Here is a 27,275-nt window from a genome sequence, read left to right as displayed (position 1 = left end):
TAGGCTCAGTAGGCATTCATCGATTGATTGATTGATTGAAACTTGTATTAGTAGATTGCACAGTACAGTACATATTCTGTACAATTGACCACTAAATGGTAACACCCCAATAAGTTTTTCAACGTTAATCAATTACTTAATAAATGACCAAGTCGAGGTGATCTACCTCATATATATATATACAGTAAATAATTTATAGTTATTTATTTTGCCGTTGTTGTTGACATGTTAAAGGTGTTTTAATGAAGATACATGCATGGCGTAGTGGGTAGAGCGGCCGTGCCAGAAACCTGAGGGTTGCAGGTTCGCTTCCCACCTATGGACATCAAAGTCGCTGCCGTTGTGTCCTTGGGCAGGACACTTCACCCTTTGCCCCCGGTGCCGCTCACACCGGTGAATGAATGATTGGTGGTGGTCGGAAGGGCCGAAGGCACAAACTGGCAGCCACGCTTCCATCAGTCTACCCCAGGGCAGCTGTGGCTACAGATGTAGCTTACCACCGCCAGGTGTGAATGAATGATGGGTTCCCACTTCTCTGTGAGTGCTTTGAGTATATAACAATAGAAAAGCGCGATATAAATCTAATCCATTATTATTATTATTATTGTTTAAAACATAGATTCCTATCTTTCATGAAGACAAGAATATAAGTTGGTGTATTACCTGATTCTGATGACTTGCATTGATTGGAATCAGACAGTATTGCTGATAATGTCCACATTTTCAAATGGAGGAGAAAAAAAGTTTCTCTTTTCTGTCTAATACCACATGAAAGTCGTTGGTTTTTGGCATCTTATTTGTCCAGCTTCCATATTAGTTTTTATACACTTTACAAGAAATACATTGGCGGCAAACTCCGTAGTTTGCTAGCTTGTATGCTCTGACTTTCGGAGACTCTTATTTTGTTAGCGCAGGCGCGATGGAGCGGCGCTTTTATTGTGAAGACAGGAACTGTGCGATCAGTCTTTAGGCTTTTGACGGCAAGTACGGTTGAAATAAAAAGTGTCTTTTTTTCCTTTACACTTTTGATTAATTGATTGAAACTTTTATTATTAGATTGCACAGTACAGTACATATTCCGTACAATTGACCACTAAATGGTAACACCCCAATAAGTTTTTCAACTTTTTTAGGTCTGATTCGACCTGTGACGGTCACGTGACCGCCTGGTTTTGTTTGATTGGTCCAACGTCACCAGTGACTGCATTTGATTGGTGAAACGCAGGCATGCGTAGATCCTACTTTGAATGCGTGTCTGAGAAAATCAAAACAAACAAAGCGTGCATTAACAGATCGATTAAAAAAAAAAAAGTAGCGAGCTGAATGTAGATAAATGGAGCGGAGTAAAAGTAGCGTTTCTTCTCTATAAATATACTCAAGTAAAATTAAAAGTATGTTGCATAAAAACTACTCCTAGAATTACAATTTATCCCAAAAATTACTCAAGTAAATGTAACGGAGTAAATGTAGCGCGTTACTACCCACCTCTGCGTGTCATACACTTTATAAAAAGTCTGCTTTCGGAATTGAATTAAATAGAGGGGACGGTTTTAAAAAAAAGCCGCTTTCAGTGCAGCTGTATATTATATGAAGAAATACTTCAACAAAAACATTTTTTGTGGTATTAATGTGGCTAAACAATGCCATATTTTACGGAAAAAGTTGCAACGTTTTTGAGTCTTGTGATTGTTTGACTTTGTTGTCAATGTCTTAGGTGTGTTTTGTACCTGTGATATGCTGTAATGTGCGGTTGGGTTACATTAATCAACTTTACTTATAAAGCACATTTAAAATTTACCACAGGTGTAGCCAAAGTGCTGTACAATGGACAGGTTAAAAGATAATAGAAGGACCGAGCAAACACAACACAAACAGAACATGATAAAAAATAAATAAAACATAAACTCAGGTTCACAGCAGGTGTATAATGGGGCGTCCTTGCAGGATGGATATCACTCAGTGTTAAAAGCCGAGGAATAAAAGTATGTTTTTAAGAGAGATTTAAAAACAGGAAGAGAGGAGGCTTGTCTAACACTCAGAGGTAGGTCGTTCCAGAGTTTGGGAGCAGCAGCGGCGAAAGCTCTGTCACCTCTAAGCTTCAGCCTTGTCTCAGGGACCGTCAGTAGCCGCTGATCTTAGGGATCGGGTGGGAAGTAAGGCTGAAGGAAGTCGGAGAGATATGTTGGCGCGAGGTTGTCTAGGCATTTAAAAGCAAATAGAAGGAGTTTAAAATGTATTCTATAACGCACAGGGAGCCAGGGAAGGGACGCTAATATAGGGGTGATGTGCTCACGTCTGCGGGTCTGTGTTATTGATTGATTGATTGATACTTTTATTAGTAGATTGCACAGTTCGGTACATATTCCGTACAATTGACCACTAAATGGTAACACCCGAATAAGTTTTTCGACTTGTTTAAATCGGGGTCCACGTTAATCAATTCATGGTTAGCAGACGAGCAGCAGAGTTCTGCACGAGCCGCAGGCGGGCGAGGGAGGCCTGGCTAATGCCTACATACAGGGCATGGCAGTGGTCTAAACGATTCCAGATAAAGGCGTGAATTTCTCGAGATCATGTCCTGACATAAGCGGTTTCACTTTCGCTATTAAGCGATGTACTTGTATTTAAAGGGGTTCTATTAAGTTAAACCAACTTTTCTTACTTGTTTTGGTGTATTTGGGATCCCCATAAGTTCTGGAAAATTATTATATATATACATATATATATATATATATATATATTTATTTATTTATTTATTTATTAGGGGTGTGGGGGAAAAAAGCTTCGAATACGTTGTGCGATTCAGAATCGGTTCTTTTTTTTTTTTTTTTTTTTAAATCCATCCATCCATCCATCCATCATCTTCCGCTTATCCGAGGTCGGGTCGCGGGGGCAGCAGCCTAAGCAGGGAAGCCCAGACTTCCCTATCTCCAGCCACTTCGTCTAGCTCTTCCCGGGGGATCCCGAGGCGTTCCCAGGCCAGCCGGGAGACATAGTCTTCCCAACGTGTCCTGGGTCTTCCCCGTGGCCTCCTACCAGCTGGACGTGCCCTAAACACATCCCTAGGGAGGCGTTCGGGTGGCATCCTGACCAGATGCCCGAACCACCTCATCTGGCTCCTCTCGATGTGGAGGAGCAGCGGCTTTACGTTGAGCTCCTCCCGGATGGCAGAGCTTCTCACCCTATCTCTAAGGGAGAGCCCCGCCACACGGCAGAGGAAACTCATTTCGGCCGCTTGTACCCGTGATCTTATCCTTTCGGTCATGACCCAAAGCTCATGACCATAGGTGAGGATGGGAACGTAGATCGACCGGTAAATTGAGAGCTTTGCCTTCCGGCTCAGCTCCTTCTTCACCACAACGGATCGGTACAACGTCCGCATTACTGAAGACGCCGCACCGATCCGCCTGTCGATCTCACGATCCACTCTTCCCCCACTCGTGAACAAGACTCCTAGGTACTTGAACTCCTCCACTTGGGGCAGGGTCTCCTCCCCAACCCGGAGATGGCACTCCACCCTTTTCCGGGCGAGAACCATGGACTCGGACTTGGAGGTGCTGATTCTCATTCCGGTCGCTTCACACTCGGCTGCGAACCGATCCAGTGAGAGCTGAAGATCCCGGCCGGATGAAGCCATCAGGACTACATCATCTGCAAAAAGCAGAGACCTAATCCCGTGGCCACCAAACCGGAACCCCTCAACGCCTTGGCTGCGCCTAGAAATTCTGTCCATAAAAGTTATGAACAGAATCGGTGACAAAGGACAGCCTTGGCGGAGTCCAACCTTCACTGGAAACGTGTCCGACTTACTGCCAGCAATGCGGACCAAGCTCTGACACTGATCATACAGGGAGCGGACTGCCACAATCAGACAGTCCGATACCCCATACTCTCTGAGCACTCCCCACAGGACTTCCCGAGGGACACGGTCGAATGCCTTCTCCAAGTCCACAAAGCACATGTAGACTGGTTGGGCAAACTCCCATGCACCCTCAAAAACCCTGCCGAGAGTATAGAGCTGGTCCACAGTTCCACGACCAGGACGAAAACCACACTGTTCCTCCTGAATCCGAGGTTCGACTATCCGGCGAAGCCTCCTCTCCAGTACACCTGAATAAACCTTACCGGGAAGGCTGAGGAGTGTGATCCCACGATAGTTGGAACACACCCTCCGGTCCCCCTTCTTAAAGAGAGGGACCACCACCCCGGTCTGCCAATCCAGAGGTACCGCCCCCGATGTCCACGCGATGCTGCAGAGTCTTGTCAACCAAGACAGCCCCACAGCATCCAGAGCCTTAAGGAACTCCGGGCGGATCTCATCCACCCCCGGGGCCTTGCCGTCGAGGAGCTTTTTAACTACCTCAGCGACCTCAGCCGCAGAAATAGGAGAGTCCACTACAGATTCCCCAGGCACCGCTTCCTCAAAGAAAGACGTGTTGGTGGGATTGAGGAGGTCTTCGAAGTATTCCCTCCACCGATCCACAACATCCGCAGTCGAAGTCAGCAGAACACCATCCGCACCATACACGGTGTTGATAGTGCACTGCTTCCCCTTCCTGAGGCGCCGTATGGTGGTCCAGAATCGCTTCGAAGCCGTCCGGAAGTCGTTTTCCATGGCTTCCCCGAACTCTTCCCATGTCCGAGTTTTTGCCTCCGCGACCGCTAAAGCTGCACACCGCTTGGCCCGTCGGTACCCGTCCACTGCCTCCGGAGTCCTATGCGCCAAAAGAACCCGATAGGACTCCTTCTTCAGCTTGACGGCATCCCTCACTGCTGGTGTCCACCAACGGGTTCTGGGATTGCCGCCACGACAGGCACCAACAACCTTGCGGCCACAGCTCCAATCAGCCGCCTCGACAATAGAGGTTCGGAACATGGTCCACTCGGACTCAATGTCCCGCACCTCCCTCGTGACATGTTCAAAGTTCTCCCGGAGGTGTGAATTGAAACTCTCTCTGACAGGAGACTCTGCCAGACGTTCCCAGCAGACCCTCACAATGCGTTTGGGCCTGCCAGGTCTGTCCGGCATCCTCCCCCACCATCGCAGCCAACTCACCACCAGGTGGTGATCGGTAGAAAGCTCCGCCCCTCTCTTCACCCGAGTGTCCAAAACATAAGGCCGCAAATCCGATGACACAACTACAAAGTCGATCATCGAACTGCGGCCTAGGGTGTCCTGGTGCCAAGTACACATATGGACACCCTTATGTTTGAACATGGTGTTTGTTATCGACAAACTGTGACGAGCACAAAAGTCCAATAACAAAACACCACTCGGGTTTAGATCCGGGCGACCATTCTTCCCAATCACGCCTCTCCAGGTTTCACTGTTGTTGCCAACATGAGCGTTGAAGTCTCCCAGTAGGACAAGAGAATCACCCGGAGGAGCACTTTCCAGTACTCCCTCGAGTGTTCCCAAAAAGGGTGGGTACTCTGAACTGCTGTTTGGTGCGTAAGCACAAACAACAGTCAGGACCCGTCCCCCCACCCGAAGGCGAAGGGAAGCTACCCTCTCGTCCACTGGGTTGAACTCAAACGTACAGGCTTTGAGCCGGGGGGCAACCAGAATTGCCACCCCAGCCCGTCGCCTCTCACTGCCGGCAATGCCAGAGTGGAAGAGGGTCCAGTCCCTCTCGAGAGAACTGGTTCCAGAGCCCTTGCTGTGCGTCGAGGTGAGTCCGACTATATCCAGCCGGAACTTCTCTACCTCGCGCACTAGCTCAGGCTCCTTCCCCCCCAGTGAGGTGACGTTCCACGTCCCAAGAGCTAGCTTCTGTAGCCGAGGATCGGACCGCCAAGTGCCCTGCCTTCGGCTGCCGCCCAGCTCACAATGCCACCCGACCTCTATGGCCCCTCCTATGAGTGGTGAGCCCATTGGAGGGATGACCCACGTTGCCTCTTCGGGCTGTGCCCGGCCGGGCCCCATGGGAACAGGCCCGACCACCAGGCGCTCGCCATCGTGCCCCAACTCCGGGCCTGGCTCCAGAGCGGGGCCCCGGTGACCCACGTCCGGGCGAGGGAAATCTGGGTTCATTTCGTTGTAATTCCATAGAAGTCTTTGAGCCTTTGAGCTGCTCTTTGTCTGATCACTCACCTAGGACCTGTTTGTCTTGGGAGACCCTACCAGGGGGCATGAAAACCCCCAGACAACATAACTCCTAGGATCATTGGGACACGCAAACTCCTCTACCACGGTAAGGTAGCAGCTCAGAGAGGAGTTTTTTTTTAAATCGATTTTTTTTATTTATTTTTTTTAATCAATCCAACAAACCACTACACAGCAATACCATAACAATGCAATCCAATTCCAAAACCAAACCTGACCCAGCAACACTCAGAACTGCAATAAACAGAGCAATTGAGAGGAGACACAAACACGACACAGAACAAACCAAAAGTAGTGAAACAAAAATGAATATTATCAACAACAGTATCAATATTAGTTATAATTTCAGCATAGCAGTGATTAAAAATCCCTCATTGACATTATCATCAGACATTTATAAAAAAAAAAAAAAAAGAACAGTAGTGTCACAGTGGCTTACACTTGCATGGCATCTCATAAGCTGGACAACACACTGTGTCCAATATTTTCACAAAGATAAAATAAGTCAGATTTTTGGTTCGTTTAATAGTTAAAACAAATTTACATTATTGCAATCAGTTGATAAAACATTGTCCTTTACAATTATAAAAGCTATTTTTTTTTTTTTTAAATCTACTACTCTGCATATCAGCAGACTGGGGTAGATCCTGCTGAAATCTATGTATTGAATGAATACAGAATCGTTTTGAATCGGCAAAATATCGTTTTTGAATCGAGAATCAAATCGAAAAAAATCGACATAGCGAATCGTGACCCCAAGAATCGATATTTAATCGAATCGTGGGACACCCGAAGATTTGCAGCCCTAATGTATATATATATATATTAATTAACACTTGAATAAACGATGTAAATGCACCGGACTTAGCATAAATGCTCATTTTCAGCCGTAGTCCCAAGGCAGGTTTCTAAAATAACACAGTGAAACACATAAGATTTTAAAACCACAATGACAGAAATAATAACCAAATATATACAGTAAAACATCATAAACTACACAAGACAAGTCAATAATCAAACCATAGAACCATGGCGCAGATTTTTATGGAGCTATCGTGCCTTTTTCCAAATTTGTTCTAAACATTTTTTTTTAAATACTAGACTTTACTGACATATTTTGCATAGTTACGACAGTGGATATCTCCACATATGGTAGAGGTTTACCTGGAAGCTTTGCGCAAGTTCACCATTTTTATCCATTTGTAGTCCAAAGCTGTAGTCAATGGCCTCGTTTACACTGCACACCAAATAGGATTTTTTTGCCCTCAAGTGACAAAGATCAGATTTTTTTGCCAGTCTAAATGCTCCAAAGTGCTTCAAATTTATTTTTGCATCAAATTTAAGCCACATCAGGAGTTAGTCCAAACCCAATTGGATCTTTTCAAATGTGACTTCAATCTAAACACAATGCGACCCGTGTGTGAATTTTTCATCAGTTTTTGGGCAAGCTACATCATTCATGCTTGCCAGCTGAAGTGGATACATCATCACAACATCCGGTTTCTGTGAGCAAAGTTTATTTTCGATGGTTGGATTTTAGGTGCATCACTTGTCAATAGAGGGCAAATAACAGGCTATATGTAATAAATCAATATATCTTGATTCCGAAGAAATGTCGATCATTGAAGCTGTGGCGTATTTGCTTACATGTTACGTACATTGAGTAAATTGTTTACATAAGTGAGTTGAAAAATAAAGCTAACGTAGATCAACGCTGATGTCTGTCTTCTATGTAACAGCAATAAAAATTAAAGCTGCAAGCAGCGTTGGTCGGGTCGGCCTTTGGCTGCTGCCCCCGAGACCCACGGCCGGATAAGCGTTAGAAGACGCCTTGGAGCCACTATTTTGAGAATTTAATGCATTGTGAAAGTAATGCAGTTGTTGTATTGAAGTGAAAATATCAAAATTCCTGTTGATTTTTGCTAAAGTATGTTAATTATTAAAATGTAGGTCTAAGTGAGACCTACATAGTGTTTTTGTTTCATGTCTCTCTGACATTCCTACCGGAAGTTACATGCAGTTTTGTCTGTGTTTTCTTCCTAGGAGCAGTTTGTCCGTGTTGTATTCCTAGGGGGGCGGTAGAGCGCAATTTTGAGTTTTGAGGTTAGGTTTTTTCATCAGATCGCAATTTTTGCCAGACCTGATGTGTGTGTCAAGTTTGGTGAGTTTAGAAGCATTTTAAGGGGGTCAAATAACAGCTCAAAGAGGCAAAAATGACATTTTTTAGGAGACTTTGCACAGGGGTTCTTTGAAGGCGTGTAAAATCAAAACCTGAGAAATTATCAAAACTCTGTTCTATACTTTAAATCAGAAGGGTTCAATCTAGGTAGGAGGCCACGGGGAAGACCCAGGACACGTTGTGAAGACTATGTCTCCCGGCTGGCCTGGGAACGCCTCGGGATCCCCCGGGAAGAGCTAGACGAAGTGGCTGGGGAGAGGGAAGTCTGGGTTTCCCTGCTTAGGCTGTTGCCCCCGCGACCCGACCTCGGATAAGCGGAAGATGATGGATGGATGGATGGGTTCAATCTCTCTCCTGTGCGAGTTTGGAGCCAAAACAACAAACGCACTCAGAGGAGATAATGTTTGAAGAAAGGTGACTGGTTTTTACAAAACTTTTGTTTTGAAGGGGGGATTGCAAACTTCCTGTTGATTTTTGTTGGGGGTTGTCAATCTATGAAATGTAGGTCCAAGCGAGACCTACATAGAGGTTTTTGTTTCATGTCCCTCTGACATTCTTACCGGAAGTTACACGCAGTTTTGTCTGTGTTTTCTTCCTAGGAGCAGTTTTTTCAGTGTTTTATTCAAAAATAGCACTAGAGAGCAATTTTGAGTTTTGGGGTTTGGTTTTTTTCATTAGATTGCAATATTCGCCAGTCCTTATGTGTGCGCCAAGTTTGGTGACTTTTGAAGCATTTTAAGGGGGTCAAATTACAGCGCAAAGAGGCAAAAATGGCATTTTTCGCAAAAATTTTATTTTGAAGGGGTTTTTGCCAACTTCCTGTAGATTTTTGCTGAAAGTGAGTGTATGAAAATTGGGTCTAAGTCAGACCTACATAGGAGTTTTTGTTTCATGTCGCTATGACATTCCTAACAGAAGTTACATGCAGTTTTGTCTGTAATTTTTTCCTAGGGGGCGTTAGAGCGCAATTTTCATTTTGGGGGATTGGTTGCTTAATATGTTGGGAAGGTTTGCTATACCGACGTGTGTGTCAGATTTGGTGAGTTTCCAAGCATGTTAAGGGGGTCAAATTACAGTGCGTAGGTGCGGAATAATAATAAAACACAGCAGTTTCAATAGGGTCCTTGGCCCATGGACCCTAAAAATCTAGAACCCTCGCAAATATATTACACTATATACATCAATTCATGTATTACATTACTTTAATTTGTTTTCACGTAAAAAAAAATAAAGTAAGATGTGGCGACTTATATTTTATTTTGCATTAGTACTAACGACTTCCATGTTCAATTACGCAATCCTTTGTTTTCACGTTATTGAACTACGCATGCATGCTTGACGGTAGGCTTGGTGTTCCTGGGATTAAAGACCTCACCTTTTCTACTCCAAACATATTGCTGGGTATTGTGGCTAAGCAGCTAAATTTTGGTTTCATCTAAGATCACATGGACAAGGATAATACCTTCTGGATAAAAGTTCTGTGGTCAGATGAAACAAAAACTGAGCTGTTTACCCAGCAATATGTTTGGAGGACAAAGGTGAGGCCTTTAATCCCAGGAACACCACACCTACCGTCAAGCAAGGTGGTGGTAGTATTAGGCTCTGGGCCTGTTTTGCTGCCAATGGAAACTGGTGCTTTACAGAGAGTAAATGAGACAATGAAAAAGGAGGATTAGCTCCAACTTCTCCAGGACAACCTAAAATCATCAGCCAAGAAGTTGGGTCTTGGGCGCAGTTGGTTGTTCCAACAGGCCAATAACCCAAAACACACGTCAACAGTGGTAAAGGAATGGCTAAATCAGGCTAGAATTAAAGGTTCTAGACCAGGGGTGCCCACACTTTTTCAGCAGGCGAGCTACTTTTCAATTGACCAACTCGAGGGGATCTACCTCATTTATATATATCATTTATATTTATTTATTTATGAAAGAGACATTTTTGTAAACAAGTTAAATGTGTTTAATGATAATACAAGCATGTGTAACACATATAGATGTCTTTCTTTCACAAAGACAAGAATATAAGTTGGTGTATTACCTGATTCTGATGACTTGCATTGATTGGAATCAGACAGTAATGATGATAACGCCCACATTTTCAAATGGAGGAGAAAAAAAGTTGTCCTTTCTGTACAATACCACATGAAAGTGGTTGCTTTTTGGCATCTAATTCATCCAGCTTCCATACACTTTACAAGAAAAACATTGGCGGCAAATTCCGTAGCTTGCTTGATTGACATTCACGGCACCCGAGGGTCTTGTGAGATGACGCTGGCTGCTGCCAGTTCATTATTATGAAAAAATGACAGAGAGGAAGGCGAGAAACACTTTTTATTTCAACAGACTTTGGTGCCGTCCCTTCCGTCAAAACTCTAAATGCCGACTGCACATTTCCTATCTTCACAATAAAAGCCCTGCTTCATGCTGCCTGCGCTAACAAAATAAGAGTCTCAGAAAGCTGGCGTGCACAAGTGATGTGCACGCCAGCTTTCTGAGGGATCGCTTGTGCACGCCAGTTTTCCGAGACTCTGTATTTAGTTAGCGCAGGCAGCATGAAGCAGGGCTTTTATTGTGAAGATAGGAAATGTGCAGTCGGCCTTTAGAGTTTTGATGGAAGGTACGGCGCGAGAGTCTGTTGAAATAAAGTGTTTCTCGCCTTCCTCTCGGTCATATTTTCATAATAATGATCTTGCAGCAGCCAGCGTCATCTCACAAGACCCTCCGGTACCGTGAATGTCATTTAAGTGACGTCTTGGTGAAGATTGATGATCACTCATTTTTAGGTCTATTTTTTTTAAAAGCCTGGCTGGAGATTGACTGACACACCCCCTGCGGTCGACTGGTAGCTCGCGATCGACGTAATGGGCACCCCTGTTCTAGAATGTCCTTCCCAAAGTGGACAATGCTGAATAAATAAGTCCCTGTCAGAAAACTAACAAATTTAGCTGAACTGCAACAAGTTTGTCAAGAGGGGCTTAAACCAAAAATGCCTTATTGCAGTGAAACGTGCTTAGGGACATTTAACTACATATTAACATTGCTGTATGTATACTTTTGACCCAGCAAAGTGGTCACATTTTAAATTCATAAAAGAACCAAACCTCATGACTGTTTTTGTGACCAATACGTATGTGCTCCAATCACTCTGTCAGGAAAAAAATAAGAGTTTTAGAAATGATTTGAAACTCAAGACAGCCATGACATTATGTTCTTTAAAAGTGTCCACAACTGCATGTTGATGATCAGAACTCTCACAATACTGGGAGAAGGAGATGCAAATATAATCCATTAGCACTCACAATGTGAATTAGAAAAAAACTAAAAATGTTTTGTTTTGTCCCTGTTTTACATCTGGAATGTAAAATGCATGAGAGCAACGAGGTGATTGCGCTGCAAAGACAGACGATTGAGAGAGAGAATTTTCTTTCACTGTGCATGTCAACATGCAAATTAAAAAAGATCTCTGCAAGATATAAGAATTATATTTTAATGTACACTGAACCTGCAATGAGATAGCGACTTGTCCAGGGTGCACCCCGCCTTCCGCCCGATTGTAGCTGAGAAAGGCGCCAGCGCCCCCCGCGACACCACAAGGGAATAAGCGGTAGGAAATGGATGGATGGATGGATGAACAAAATATAAACGCAACATTTTTTCATGAGTTTAACTCAAAGATCTAAAACTTTTTCTCCACACACAAAAGACTTAGTCCTCTCAAATAATGTTAAAAAAATCTGTCTAAATGTGTGTTAGTGAGCACTTCTTATTTGTAAAGATAATCCACCCCGCCTAATGGGGTGGATTATTAAAGAGGTGTGCCTCAGGCTGCACACAATAAAAGGCCATTTAGGAATGTGCAAGCGGTAGAAAATGGATGGATAGATAAACGGATGTATATTAATGTTTGGCACAGCCAGACCAAAGCAGGAGGAGATCGATTTAAGACAGAGGGGGAAGTTGCGGGGACAAAAGGGAGATAAGACAAAGAGACAACATCCACAAAAAAAAACATCAGCAAATCCGATATGTAAAAATATACAAAAAAGTGATATTGAAGCAGTAAATTAAATATTATTAGACATGACAATGAACATTATTGCACTACACATGGAGCAATAAAAATACCTACAAAAATATCACTATTAATAATGAATATTAATAATAATTACGTCTATTATCAACAATACAGTCGTTTCAAATGCAACAATACATATATGTAATGATAACTAGAATTACAAAAGAAAGCAGATAAATGGAGGGAAACAAAGAGAAGCAAACTGTATTAACCTTGTAGATTGTTGTAGTAACAATAGTTTAAGCTTTGTCAGTGTTTTACCCAGTTTCCCCTTGGGGAACAACTTATTTTGATGAAACATGATTATATGCATGAGTGTATGTATGTGTATGTACTTGTATGTGTGCAGGTATGTTTGTACACTGTATGTGTGTGTGGATGTATGTACCGTGAGTGTGTATGTATGTACTGTATTTGTATACGTATATGGGAATCTATAGATCTATGTATGTGGGTAAGTAACAATTTGTGGGTGTATGTATATATTAATGAATGTATGTATGTTTGTACATACAGTATGTATGTATGTGTATTTGTATATACAGTATATGTCTCCCAGTGTGTACGGGAGACAAGGTACGGCCCCAGTCACCCACACAGCCCAACCCAAGGTGCCCAGGGAACTAGGCGAGGCCTGCTCCAACTCGCCCCAACCAAGTCCACTGCAGGGACCACCCACCTCCCCTGCAGGGACCCCAACGATGGAGCTGGAACATCCAGCATCTGCCCTGACGGGTCCTCTCTTCGAGGAAAGAAGAAGCAGAAAATAAAAAAAATAAAAAAGTTCCCAGACACGCTGCTGAATCACAAGGTCACTTTCCCAGCAGCTGGCTGCCTTTCAACACTGCAGAACACCATGCAGTGCACCGAAGCTGCCACGACAGATGCAGGAACTAGACCCAGCAAACCCGAATCAATACAGGCATCCGGGGGGCCTCAGACACGCAGTCCAGGTGCAGCAGCCTGAGACGCCGGACAAACAGGCCACAGAAGCGCCCGGAAAAAAATATATATATGTGTGTGTGTATGTATGTATGTATATATATATATATATATATATACAAAACATCATCATACTACATGTATATATTATTCACTTATATACAAAATGTGTAGTTTTTATCACACAGCACAATGCCACCGATGTCTTATGTTCTGAGGGAACGTGCAGTCGGCATGCTGACTGCAGAAATGTCCATCAGAGCTGTTGCCTGTGCACTGAATGTTAATTTCTCTGCCAATAGTCGTCTCCAAAGGTATTTCAGAGAATTTGGCGGTACATCCAACCATGTTCACAACCACAGACCATGTGTAACTACACCAGCCCAGGACCTCCACATCCATCAGATGCACCACCATGATCGTCTGACACCAGCCACCCGGACAGCTGTTGCAACAATTGGTTTGCATAACCAAATAATTTCTGCACAAACTGTGAGAAAGCGTCTCAGGGAATGCTCATTGTCCTCACTTGGGTCTCGACCTGACTGCAGCTCATTGTCGTAACCGACTTGAGTTGGCAAATGTGCACATTCAATGGCGTCTGTCACGTCGGAGAGGTGTCCTCTTCACTGATGAATCCCGGTTCTCAATGTTCAAGACTGACCGCATGTGTGGATTCGTGTGGGAGAGAAATATGCTGATGTCAACGTTGTGAATCGAGTGGCCCATGGTGGGGGTTAAGATTGTAGTAAAGGCAGGCCTATGTTATGGACAAGAACGCCAGTGCATTTTATTGATGGCATTTTGAATGAACAGAGATACGGTGACGAGATCCTGAGGCCCATTCTTGTGCCATTTACCCGAGACCCTCACCTCATGTTGCAGCATGACAATGCACAGCCCCATGTTGCAAGGATCGGGACGCAATTCCTGGAAGCTGAAAACATCCCAGTTTTTGCAGGGCCAGCATAGTCACCCGATATGTTTGGGATGCTGGGGATCGACGTACAGTATATGACAGCACATTCCAGTTCCTCCAAATATCCAGAAACTCCCCACAGCCATTGAAGAGGAGTGGACCAACATTCCACAAGCCACAATCAACAACCCGATCAACTCTATGCGAAGCAGATGTGTTGCACTGCGTGAGGGAAATGATGGTCACACCAGCTACTGACTGCTTTTCTAACTCCACCAGGTCACAAAAAAAAAGGCAGCCTAAGGCACACTGATATGCCACACCTGTGAGGTGGGATGGATTATCTTGGCAAATAAGAAGTGTTCACTAACAAAGACAGATTTGTGAACACTATTTGAGCGGACTAGGTCTGTTTGTGTCGTAAAAGTTTTAAATCTTTAAGTTAAACGCATGACAATGGGAGCAAAAACAAAAGTGTTGCCTTTATATATGAAAAAACATCTCGCAATAGGGCCTGGTTATGCATTTTCTTGTGTCTGGATCATTCCAGACACACCATCACAATACCGCAGCGCCCCCTACAGTGCATCTTCTCTATATAGCGTAGAAAAAGTGGTAAATATATTTGTGTGCTGCATGTCAACATAATAAAAAGCCACAGGTTGAACCATCTGATGCCATAAATATTGAAAAAAATGAGTATCTCTATGGTGGCAGCCGGTTTACACGTAAAACTCCTAATTTAAAAAGGGGCGGCCTGCGCTACTTTTACACTTGTTATCAATTGTACTCCCAATTTTAGTATCATATCATATTATGATATAAATAAGCTCCAGCACCCCCCGCTACCCCGAAAGGGACAAGCGGTAGAAAATGGATCGATGGAATACAGGTTTAGACTATATACCATACAGCAATTATTAGTTGTAGTAAAATGATGTGCATTATCCATCCATCCATTTCCTACCGCTTATTCCCTTTGAAATCGCAGGGGGCCCTGGTGCCTATCTCAGTTGCAATCGGGCGGAAGGCGGGGTACACCCTGGACAAGTCGCCAACCTAGGTACAATAGCTCATCATATGAAAGTGAACAATATAAAACTTGCAAATGTGATAAGTCATAGTAAAATTATATAAAGGATGGCAAACTTAATGTCTTATAATATGAAACGTGTATGTATATATATATATATATATATATATATATATATATATATATATATATATATAAGCGGAGGAAAATGGATGGGTGGATATGTGTGTGTGTATATCTATATATAAAATGTGTGTATGTATATATATATAAATATATATATATACATATAAAGACATACATACATATATAAATATATATATACATATATATTTATATATACATATTTACACACATATATAAATACATATTTGCATACGGCGTAGCGCAGTGGGAGAGTGGCCGTGCGCAACCCGAGGGTCCCTGGTTCAAATCCCACCTAGTACCAACCTCGTCACATCCGTTGTGTCCTGAGCAAGACACTTCACCCTTGCTCCTGATGGGTGCTAGTTGGTGCCTTGCATGGCAGCTCCCTCCATCAGTGTGTGAATGTGTTTGTGGGAATGGGAAAATGTGGAAGTAGTGTCAAAGCGCTTTGAGTACCTTGAAGGTAGAAAAGTGCTATACAAGTACAACCCATTTATCATTTATCATTATATATATATATAATATATATATATGCGGAGGAAAATGGACGGGTGGATATGTGTGTGTGTGTATATATATAAATATAATATATATATATATATATTTGCTATTTAATTAAGATATATGTGGTAATTAGTTAAATGGTAATATTTTTAAGAAATTATAGCACAATTATTTTTTTAATGTATACTGGAATAGACTTTGCAGTGATGTAATCATAGTTGCACATCATCATGGCTGTTTTTCATAATTTACTCCATGTAGCCAAAACAGCAGTGTGATTTTTTTACGTCACTGCACAATAAACATTGTTAAATGAATATAATAGGAACCATGTTAGGTAAATTATGCATTTATATTTACATTCACGAGGCGTGTCAACAGAGTTTCTTTCTTCAAGTATGCATAAACTTTAACGTACAGCCTCGTTACCTGGCAACACTTTACGACAGCCGTAATCCAGGTCTTCCTACGGGTGCCTGCATATGCCGATTACGTCATAGAGACTTTCTTTAAATTCCTTTTTTCAATTGGGTTTCAGTATAATACATGTAATAAGTTTTGCTTGCGAATAAACAGCGACTCAAATGGCTTCGACGTGCTGTTTGTTTAATTAAAAATATAGTTTTAGCTCGTTGAAAAAGAAGCATTAGAACAAAGCGTGCAATTACCGTGTTCGCGAACCTTCAAGTATCTGGGATATGGGAATGATTTCAAGTAACGTGTTTATGGTTTGAGTATTCAGTATATCAGCTAACATTGATATCGACTTCAACAAATCTCACCGGTCTGCTCTGGTTTTATCTCTTCATCGACCTCTTCCACTTCTTGGATGATGATTTTTTTGCCTTTTCTCTGTTTTCCTTGTCGCAGTTCTGTCATCTTCTTTGAAGTCTCCGACAGAAGTTGCTACATCACAAATAATTTCACACATCAGAATTTGTGATAACACATGATGTCATCTTTCCGCTACTACCGTATAGACCTAGAAACAGTGTCTTAACTTTTATACAATTTGTTTCAATACCACAACTGCTCAGCTTGGGAAGGATCGCGCCAAATATCAACATCGTCGATAACACAAGTAATATTAGTAGTGGGTCGATACCAACTATACATAAGTTGTAGTTTGTTTTCACAAATATCTTGTGTTTTTCTTTTGTGTTGTTCATTTTGTGTCAAACTCAAAGTGTTTTACAAAGTGCAATTAAAGAAAAAAAAAAATCCATATAAACATCAATGTTTATCTTGTTACCTTGTCACCTTATCGAAACTGAGATACCGCTAATTAATTTAAAACCTCTTCTCACTCCTGCGCTTACCAAAGGCATGCGGTAAAAGTAAGCATGCGCTAATTATTTTAAAACCTCTTCTCACTCCGGCACTTACCAAAGGCATGCAGTAAAAATTTGAGTGTGATGTAGGCTTGGACCTTAAATCCTACTGCATATCTCTTAATCTTCTTTCCTTTATGCGATTTCAAATTACCGGTGTTGAAATCAGCCTCCTCCATTTTGAAAATGATGACAGGGGAAGTGTCACGAGTTTGACCAGGCGGTAATACTAAGCATGCGCTATTTATTTTGCGAAGCGAGTTTGACCCGGCAGTAATTCAAGGCGGTTATTCAAGGAAATACGGTAATCGTGAATAACAATTTATAAACAATCATTCTTGGGAACATTAGTATTTGTTTAAATGTTTTGTGTGATAAATTAGGCACTCAAAGTCAACTAATACATGTGTAAGAAATGGTGTGCAAAGGCTATGAAACGGACAAGAAGTAGGATTAAATGAGTTGCTTCTTCCCACTCCTTTTCGGACGTGTAATGAGAAACATAAAATATGTAATGTGCCATAATAGTATTCATTTTCGAAATAAACTAAAACTATAACCGTACCACCTTGGAAAAAAACTACCATAACGACCAGCATTAGAAGTACACGAGCGTAATAGGCGCAAGTATTCATTAAAAACAAGGCAGAGGTATTATTTAAGAAGCATATTTTATATTTTTGACCACTGCAACGCTACACAGTTTGAACGGTAACACTGTTGGAAATAGAAAATCAATCAAAGTTTATTTATACAGCCCTAAATCACAAGTGTCTCAAAGGGCTGCACAAGCCACAACGAAATACTTTATTATAGTGATTATTTGGTGTACCACTAGATGGGGCTTGCATACCACCAGTGGTACACGTACCACCGCTTGAAAATCCCTGTCATAAGTCATTGTACTTTAGGGACAGAAAGGTCAGTTGATGTTTTGTTTAGTTATTTAGTTATTTATCTAGTGGTTAGAGTGTCCGCCCTGAGATCTGAAGTGTGAAGTGAATTATATTTATATAGCGCTTTTCTCAAGTGACTCAAAGCGCTTTACATAGTGACACCCAATATCTAAGTTACATTTAAACCAGTGTGGGTGGCACTGGGAGCAGGTGGGTAAAGTGTCTTGCCCAAGGACACAAAAGCAGTGACGAGGATGGCGGAAGCGGGAATCGAACCTGCAACCCTCAAGTTGCTGGCACGGCCGCTCTATCAACCGAGCTATATGTGAGTCCAAACCCCGACCGAGTAAAAAATGATAAAAATGGGACCCATTACCTCCCTGCTTGGCACTCAGCATCAAGGGTTCGAATTGGGGGTTACATCACAAGAAATGATTCCCGGGCGTGGCCACCGCTACTGCTCACTGCTCCCCTCACCTCCCAGGGGGTGATCAAAGGTGATGGGTCAAATTCAGAAAATAATTTCGCCACACCTAGTGTGTGTGTGACTTTAATTTAATTATTTTCTAGATTTACTTATTCGATTGTTGGATTACATATTGTAAAGTTGTTCACAAATAGGTTTGTTGATAAGAATATATTGAAAACAGTTTGCATAAGAATAAAGTGGTACAATCACTTAATGACTTAATACATTTGTCAGTTAAAACTTACACATGGATTTATTAGTTTAAAAAAAAGCATCCTTTCATGAGAATACATAGAACAAAAATGTTGGAATATTACAGGTAAAAAGTTGTAATGTTATGAGAAAACTTGTAATTTTACTTATGTTGTGGCTTGTGGAGCCCTTTGAGACACTTGTGATTGAGGGCTATATAAATCAACTTTGATTGATTTGATTTATATTTTATGTTTGTACTGTCCTGTGTTGTATAGTACAGAATACGTACCATTTATTTGTATCTATTCATTATCCATCCATCCATCCATCATCTTCCGCTTATCTGAGGTCGGGTCGCGGGGGCAACAGCCTAAGCAGGGAAACCCAGACTTCCCTCTCCCCAGCCACTTCGTCTAGCTCTTCCCGGGGGATCCCGAGGCGTTCCCAGGCCAGCCGGGAGACATAGTCTTCCCAACGTGTCCTGGGTCTTCCCCCTGGCCTCCTACCGGTTGGACGTGCCCTAAACACCTCCCTAGGGAGGCGTTCGGGTGGCATCCTGACCAGATGCCCGAACCACCTCATCTGGCTCCTCTCGATGTGAAGGAGCAGCGGCTTTACTTTGAGTTCCTCCCGGATGGCAGAGCTTCTCACCCTATCTCTAAGGGAGAGCCCCGCCACACGGCGGAGGAAACTCATTTCGGCCGCTTGTACCCGTGATCTTATCCTTTCGGTCATGACCCAAAGCTCATGACCATAGGTGAGGATGGGAACGTAGATCGACCGGTAAATTGAGAGCTTTGCCTTCCGGCTCAGCTCCTTCTTCACCACAACGGATCGGTACAACGTCCGCATTACTGAAGACGCCGCACCGATCCGCCTGTCGATCTCACGATCCACTCTTCCCCCACTCGTGAACAAGACTCCTAGGTACTTGAACTCCTCCACTTGGGGCAGGGTCTCCTCCCCAACCCGGAGATGGCACTCCACCCTTTTCCGGGCGAGAACCATGGACTCGGACTTGGAGGTGCTGATTCTCATTCCGGTCGCTTCACACTCGGCTGCGAACCGATCCAGTGAGAGCTGAAGATCCCGGTCAGATGAAGCCATCAGGACCACATCATCTGCAAAAAGCAGAGACCTAATCCTGCGGTCACCAAACCGGAACCCCTCAATGCCTTGACTGCGCCTAGAAATTCTGTCCATAAAAATTATGAACAGAATGGGTGACAAAGGACAGCCTTGGCGGAGTCCAACCCTCACTGGAAATGTGTTCGACTTACTGCCAGCAATGCGGACCAAGCTCTGGTACTGATCGTACAATTCATTATAGTGTAATGAATTAAAATTATTAGGATTAGGTCTCTGCTTTTTGCAGATGATGTAGTCCTGATGGCTTCATCTGGCCGGGATCTTCAGCTCTCATTGGATCTGTTCGCAGCCGAGTGTGAAGCGGCCGGAATGAGAATCAGCACCTCCAAGTCCGAGTCCATGGTTCTCGCCCGGAAAAGGGTGGAGTGCCATCTCCGGGTTGGGGAGGAGACCCTGCCCCAAGTGGAGGAGTTCAAGTACCTAGGAGTCTTGTTCACGAGTGAGGGAAGAGTGGATCGTGAGATCGACAGGCGGATCGGTGCGGCGTCTTCAGTAATGCGGACGTTGTACCGATCCGTTGTGGTGAAGAAGGAGCTGAGCCGGAAGGCAAAGCTCTCAATTTACCGGTCGATCTACGTTCCCATCCTCACCTATGGTCATGAGCTTTGGGTCATGACCGAAAGGATAAGATCACGGGTACAAGCGGCCGAATGAGTTTCCTCCGCCGTGTGGCGGGTCTCTCCCTTAGAGATAGGGTGAGAAGCTCTGCCATCCGGGAGGAACTCAAAGTAAAGCCGCTGCTCCTCCACATCGAGAGGAGCCAGATGAGGTGGTTCGGGCATCTGGTCAGGATGCCACCCGAACGCCTCCCTAGGGAGGTGTTTAGGGCACGTCCAACCAGTAGGAGGCCACGGGGAAGACCCAGGACACGTTGGGAAGACTATGTCTCCCGGCTGGCCTGGGAACGCCTCGGGATCCCCCGGGAAGAGCTAGACGAAGTGGTTGGGGAGAGGGAAGTCTGGGTTTCCCTGCTTAGGCTGTTGCCCCCGCGACCCGACCTCGGATAAGCGGAAGATGATGGATGGATGATGGATGGAATTAAAATTAAAAGCAAAAATCTAACAAATGCAGTATTTTGGTTGGATGGCTAAATTGACTAAGAATCTATAAACTACCTGCCTGCATCTAGTGACATCTAGTGGACAAAACGAGTAACTGATAAGTCCAATACACTTACAGTGGCTGCAACATTTTGTGGTTCCTCCCTCAGCACAATTGTCAGGTCTTTCACGGCCAGTTGCCCGTTTCCCATTTCATTGTGCACAGAGGCGCGACGAAGCAGAGCTGAAAATGCATTATTACAAGAATGGCAATACGGTTCACATCAGTGTATTTTGGTTTCTGCAGTAGACGTTGACATAATGATGAGAATAATGCACCTTTCACGTTGCAGGGTTCGAGCTCCAATATGTGGTTGCAATCCCTCATGGCGCTAGTCCAACGCTTCAGCTTAATCGCTGCCTGGGCTCTGTTGTTGTATGCAGCCACCATAGGCATAATGCATATGCTTCTGTGATGAGACAAAACAAGGGAATTTACACTTTACAAGTGACTTGAGTGGAGAACCCGATATTTAGGAGTTTTAGTCCCACCTGGAGTAGTATGCAATTGCCTCTTCATAATCATTCGCTCTGAAAGCTTCATTGCCTTTGTCTTTCTCACGCTTTGCCAGAAGAAGTTTTTCCTCTGTGGTCAGCACTGGATGTACAGTATGGTTATGAAACATCGCTAGTTGTTGTACTCACATGTCAACAAAAGGCTGAAGGAGCTGCAAAAACTTAATGTGTTACATGAAGGATCCACTTCAGCTTTGGGGCGTTCTGTGTTTATAATCGCAGGCCGAATGTTTTCGACAAGGCCGCCATCAATTTTCTGACATTCTTTTTCCACGTCGAACCTACAAGAAGATGCTTAAAGTAAGGAAAACTATATTTCTATTACCCCCTGTATCATATTGTGTCCATAACAGATGCCCAAACAATCCATACAGGTCAATGAATGCTCTCGCCAACAAAAATGAAAGGTAAAGGTCAAAGGTGAGAAAAGTTTGAAATGTCAACATGAATAATAATAATATGCTTTATCGACAGTATGGCAAGCACTAATAAAAACGAGCTGGGGTCAGTGAGGGTTCTATAATTGTGTGAATGATTTGGATCATTCACACAATTGGTTTTCTACACCAAAAATAATCTATTTATTAAACTGCGCTTCTTCTCCAGATTTTGGCACGCTCTACCTTTCACCTTTTTCACCCGAATCAAACCGTTCCAACTTCAAACTGTTCAGCCTATTCGGGAATCGCGGGTTTTTCCTTGACAAATTGCAAAAATTCCCAGATTTTCCCCGAATTCCAGGTTTTCCCACTCAGAATAGATTGGCCCCTTTTTCAAACTTTCACCATTTCCGCATTTTTCAACTGATTCAAACAGTTCCACCTTCAACACATTGCATCATTCTGGAAATTTAAACTACTTATTTTCCAACTTCCCAAAAATTCCGTAAATATCCCAAATTCATGGTTTTCCAAAACCCTATTTCCACCCTTTTTTCTGGCGATGACTCCTTCCACATTTTTCTACCTATTTCAACCGTACCGCCGTCAAAACATTCCTCTTAGCAGGACAAAAAATGAAGGTTTTTTTTGAGCTAGAAAAAGTCCTGGTTTTCCAGGAATTCCTTAATACCATTTTTTTAATTCAACATGTTACTACTTCAACATTTCTCGACCGATTTGAAAAATCCCAACACCAACCCTTTGAACTCATTCAGACCATTTAAGTTTTTTACCATTTAAAAAAAAAATCCCACTTTTCCCGAAATTCCCAAATTTTTGGGAAATATTTCTTTCTACATTTTTTGTTTTCTGTTGTGATTTACTTTTGTAGCTGTATGTAGAAATGTGCCCGCTGAAGTGTCAGTTCCTTAAATGAGCTCTGTTCTCTTTGAATGTATTTTATGTCATATGTGTTCTTTCATTTTTCGCTTGTTTTATACCAAGATGGCGCCACGAATGTCCAGCACGGCAATGCACTCTCATAGTTATACTGTTTTTGTTTTTTGCATCAAACAAAGAGAGCACAGTTTATCAAGTCAAATTCATTGTGTGTTAGATCGGATTTATCTAGAGTCTGACTAATTTATATAATTAACAATGTATATTGTCTATACTGCGCAACCATGGAAAAAACTGACCTACGGTTTTCAGATATAAAGACAAAATTATTTACTTGTCCCATTCACGATAGTCTCGTGGCTTGTTACACTTTGAAGACCTCCACTTTCCTGTAGATGTTGAGTTCTGCAAAGCAAATGACTTGTTATCTTCCCATGTATGAACATAGCAAGTATTATACAACCACTGGCAAAACGTATGGAATCCATTCTTTGAGGATGCTGATTCAGTTTTTCACTATTGTAGAAAAAAAAAAAGCAGATAACAGCCATGACACAAAACTATGGACATTTCAAAGGGAAACTTTCTGGTTTCAAGATACACTAAAAGAAATCGAGACAAAATGTTGTGGTAGTCAGTATAAGTTTTTCAGTTTTAAAATGAGCCGAAAGAAAATATGGAATCACTCAAATCTGATGAATAAATAATGGAATCAAGAAAAGAACAAGAAACCAGTACGACACACCTAAGGTGCTTTGTTGCACCATCTCTGGCTTTTATATCAGCTTGCGGTCTCTGAGGCATGGACCTAAGTGGTGACAAACAGTACTCTTCAAGTCTTGTCATGGACCATCTTCTTCAATTCCCACCACAGGTTTTCAATTGGATTGAGATCCGGACTATTTGCAAGCCATGACATTGACCTTATGTCTTTCTTCAAGTTAAGTTTTACTTGAAGATGTAACGACCGCCATCTCCCCTTACATGCAGCCCCCTATAATCACTGACTGTGGAAATGTGCTTGTTTTCTTCAGGCATCCATCCATCTTATTCTGCATATCCGAGGTTGGGTCACGGGGGCAGCAGCCTAAGCGGAAAGGCCCAGACTTTCCTCTCCCCAGCCACTTCGTCCAGCTCCTGCCGGGGGATCCCGAGGCGTTCCCAGGCCAGTCGAAAACATCGTCTTGCTAACGTGTCCTGGGTCTTCCCCGTGGCCTACTGCCGGTCAGACGTGCCCTAAACACCTCCCTAGGGAGGCGTTCGGGTGGCATCTTGATCAGATGCCCTAACCACCTCATCTGGCTCCTCTCCATGTGAATGACAGACATTCTCACCCTATCTCTAAGGGATAGTTCCACCACCTGGCGGAGGAAAGTCATTTGGGCCGCTTGTACCCGTAATCTTGTCCTTTCGGTCATAACCCACAGCTCATGACCATAGGTGAGGATGGGATCGTAGATCGACCGGTAAATTGAGAGCTTTGCCTTCCGGCTCAGCCTCTTCTTCACCACAACGGATCGATACAACGTCCGCATTACTGAAGACCCCGCACCGATCCACCTGTCGATCTCACGATCCGCTCTTCCCTCCATTGTGAACAAGACTACTAGGTACTTGAACTCCTCCACATGGGGCTCACTTTCTTCAGGCAGTTGTCTTCATAAATCTCATTGCAACAGCACCAAATAAAAGTTCTAGCTTTATCACTTTGCATAATGCAGAATTACGACTCAATACTAAATATGACTTTTCATCCATAGTGCACAATTGTGTTTCCTTTGGACCCTTGTTCTTTATGTTTAGATGTTATTGACAGCTTTCGCTTAGCTTTTTTTGTATTTGAATCCTCTTTCCTTAGACTGTTTCTTACAGTTTGGTCACAGACAGTGACTCCGGTTTCCGCCCATTTGTTTTTCATTTGATTTTCAGTTTACGGTTTTGATGCTTTGATGGTTTTCTTTGTTCTGCAAGTACGCTTGCCTTTTGCAACCTTTCCACGTTGTTTGTACTTGGTACAGATTTTAGAGCTGATTGTAAACAAACATTTTCACAACATTGCGCAACAGTTTACCTTCTTCAATCAATCAATCAATCAATGTTTATTTAAGTAGCCCTAAATCACAAATGTCTCAAAGGACTGTACAAACCACTACGACATCCTCGGAAGAACCCACATCTTGAGGATTTGATAATCCTCTGTCTTAATTGACAATATCTTTTGTTGGAGCCATGATTCATATCAATCCACCTGGTGCAACAGCTCTCCAAGGCGTGAAAACTCATTTTTGAACTGCAGACCTCAAACCTGATGGATTCCATAATTTGTTAGCAGTCTGTTTGATCTAAAACAAAGCTGTTACAGACTACTGTATAACCCAAATTATATTCTTAATTTACTTTAGTCTTTCTTGGCTAGTTTTCTCCTGCTCAGTGGCTTAGTGTTCAGAGTGTCCGCCCTGAGATGGGTAGGTCGTGAGTTCAAAACCCGGCCAACTCATACCAAAGACTATAAAAATGGGACCCATTACCTCCCTGCTTGTCACTCAGCATCAAGGGTTGGAATTGGGGATTAAATCACCAAAATGATTCCCAGGCGCGGCTACCGCTGCTGCTCACTGCTCCCCTCACCTCCCAGGGGCTGAGGGTGATGGGTCAAATGCAGAGAATAATCTCACCACACCCAGGGCGTGTGTGACTATCATTGGTACTTTTAACTTCATCTGTAGTCCCCTGGCCATGATGTAAAAAAGGCAGTAAAATTGCAACATAAAAGAAAAGAGAGAGAAAAAGAAAAAAAGCCCACAATACATATACAATATGATAAATACAACATCACAACATAACATTTATCTTTAAGCCACAACGTTGGCATTTAAAATGACTATAGTTTTGTGGTATGTCTGTTATGTTTTTTTTCTACAAAATTAAACATCTGCATGAACATTCTCCAAATCTAGTGATTCTATATATTGCCAGGGGTTGTCGATACACCACATCTTACCCAAATGAGTGGAACAGAGCAATTGGACCCTCTTACAGGAGGCATATTTTGCTCCACGCCATCATTAAACAATGAATGCCTTTTGAGAGACATCTCTGTCGCTCTGCTTTCATCTTGCCACATCTGGGGGAAAAAAAAAAAATTGTGTACATACAGTCGCACGGAAGAGGTCAATGAGTGATGAACAGTATATGATGAAGAGTAGACCTTCAACTCATTTTCTATAAGGCTCCTCTCATCCTCTGGAAGATTGGAAGATGTGGAAACAGGGTTTTCCTTCCTCAGTGCTCGGCTTCGAGGGTCCAGTTTCTCCAGATGAGTCTCGCAGAACTCAATCAGATGAGGATAAAAGCCCTCCTTGCCGGATCTATACGAATAACAGTAGGTGCAGACAATGTCACCACGAATGACTTGCCAACATTGAGACCTCCGATTTCAGGGGTGAGGGGCGTGGTTGGGGGCGTGGTTAAGAGGGGAGGAGTCTATTTAAAGCTATCCATCCATCCATTTCTACCTCTTATTCCCTTTGGGGTTGCGAGAGGTGCTGGTGTCTATCCCAGCTACAATCGGGCGGAAGGCGGGGTACACCCTGGACAAGTCGCCACCTCATCGCAGAATGTGTAGAAAACTTTATTTGTAATTGAATCACTTGTTTATTTTTCAACAAGTTTTTAGTTATTTTTATATAATTTATTCCAAATAGTTCAAGAAAGACCACTACAAATGAGCAATATTTTGCACTGTTATACAATTGAATAAATCAGAAACTGATGACATAGTGCTGTATTTTACTTCTTTATCTTTTTTTTTTTCAACCAAAAATGCTTTGCTCTGATTAGGGGGTGCTTGAATTAAAACAATGTTCACAGGGGGTACATCACTGAGAAAAAGGTTGAGAACCACTGCTTTAAAAGCTGTAGATGTTATTGTCACATATGCATGCACAGTAGATGGCAGTACTGTCCTGTTTAAGAGTGTCACAACATTGCTGTTTACGGCAGACAAACTGCTTTACGGTAGACGAAAACGTGACTGCTGTTGTTGTGTGTTGTTGCCGCGCTAGGAGGATGTGTTTTTGATTGATTGAAACTTTTGTTATTAGATTGCAGAGTTCAGTACATATTCCGTACAATTGACCACTAAATGGTAACACCCGAATACGTTTTTCAACTTGTTTAAGTCGGGGTCCACGTAATGAAACTGCCTAACAATAAACCCACATAAGAAACCAAGGACTCGCCCTCGATCATTCTACAGTTATAACGTCATTGGGCAGGCACTCTGTTTATATTGTGGGACAGCAGACGTGAAAACAGGCTGTCGACACGTCACTCTGGTCCACATGGAGGTGGAGGGAGCGTGGCCCACAGCTCCGCCTGAATTTCTGGAGATTTTCCGGAGAGGCGCTGAATTTCGTGAGTCTCCCGGAAAATC

At 42.9% G+C, this 27,275-nt stretch overlaps 2 protein-coding genes and 1 long non-coding RNA gene across 4 annotated transcripts in view; 1 reads left to right on the top strand and 2 right to left on the bottom strand.

The window, feature by feature from the left end:
• The window catches only part of LOC133562379 (sperm-associated antigen 1A-like), a 53,232-nt gene extending 32,009 nt beyond the window's left edge, over positions 1 to 21,223 (bottom strand). The window contains exons 1-2 of the mRNA XM_061916551.1: positions 21,122 to 21,223; positions 16,687 to 16,810 (exon numbers count right to left, since the gene is read on the bottom strand). Of these exons, the coding sequence (XP_061772535.1) occupies positions 16,687 to 16,810; positions 21,122 to 21,196 (199 nt within the window). The 5' untranslated portion in view covers positions 21,197 to 21,223. The remainder of the gene's footprint in view (positions 1 to 16,686; positions 16,811 to 21,121) is intronic.
• Positions 1 to 27,275, top strand: part of fbxo43 (F-box protein 43) — a 60,131-nt gene that overhangs the window by 16,852 nt on the left and 16,004 nt on the right. The gene's annotated exons all lie outside the window — the stretch shown is intronic.
• LOC133562380 (uncharacterized) lies at positions 21,330 to 25,959 on the bottom strand. The gene is made up of 4 exons (XR_009808895.1): positions 25,842 to 25,959; positions 23,175 to 23,245; positions 21,537 to 21,841; positions 21,330 to 21,454 (listed from the first exon to the last, which is right to left on the bottom strand). It is a non-coding gene; the product is annotated as an uncharacterized LOC133562380 (long non-coding RNA).

This window comes from Nerophis ophidion, linkage group LG11, assembly GCF_033978795.1.
Source record: "Nerophis ophidion isolate RoL-2023_Sa linkage group LG11, RoL_Noph_v1.0, whole genome shotgun sequence".
In the NCBI taxonomy this organism is placed as follows: domain Eukaryota; kingdom Metazoa; phylum Chordata; class Actinopteri; order Syngnathiformes; family Syngnathidae; genus Nerophis; species Nerophis ophidion.
This window is presented reverse-complemented; position numbering and strand designations above follow the sequence as displayed.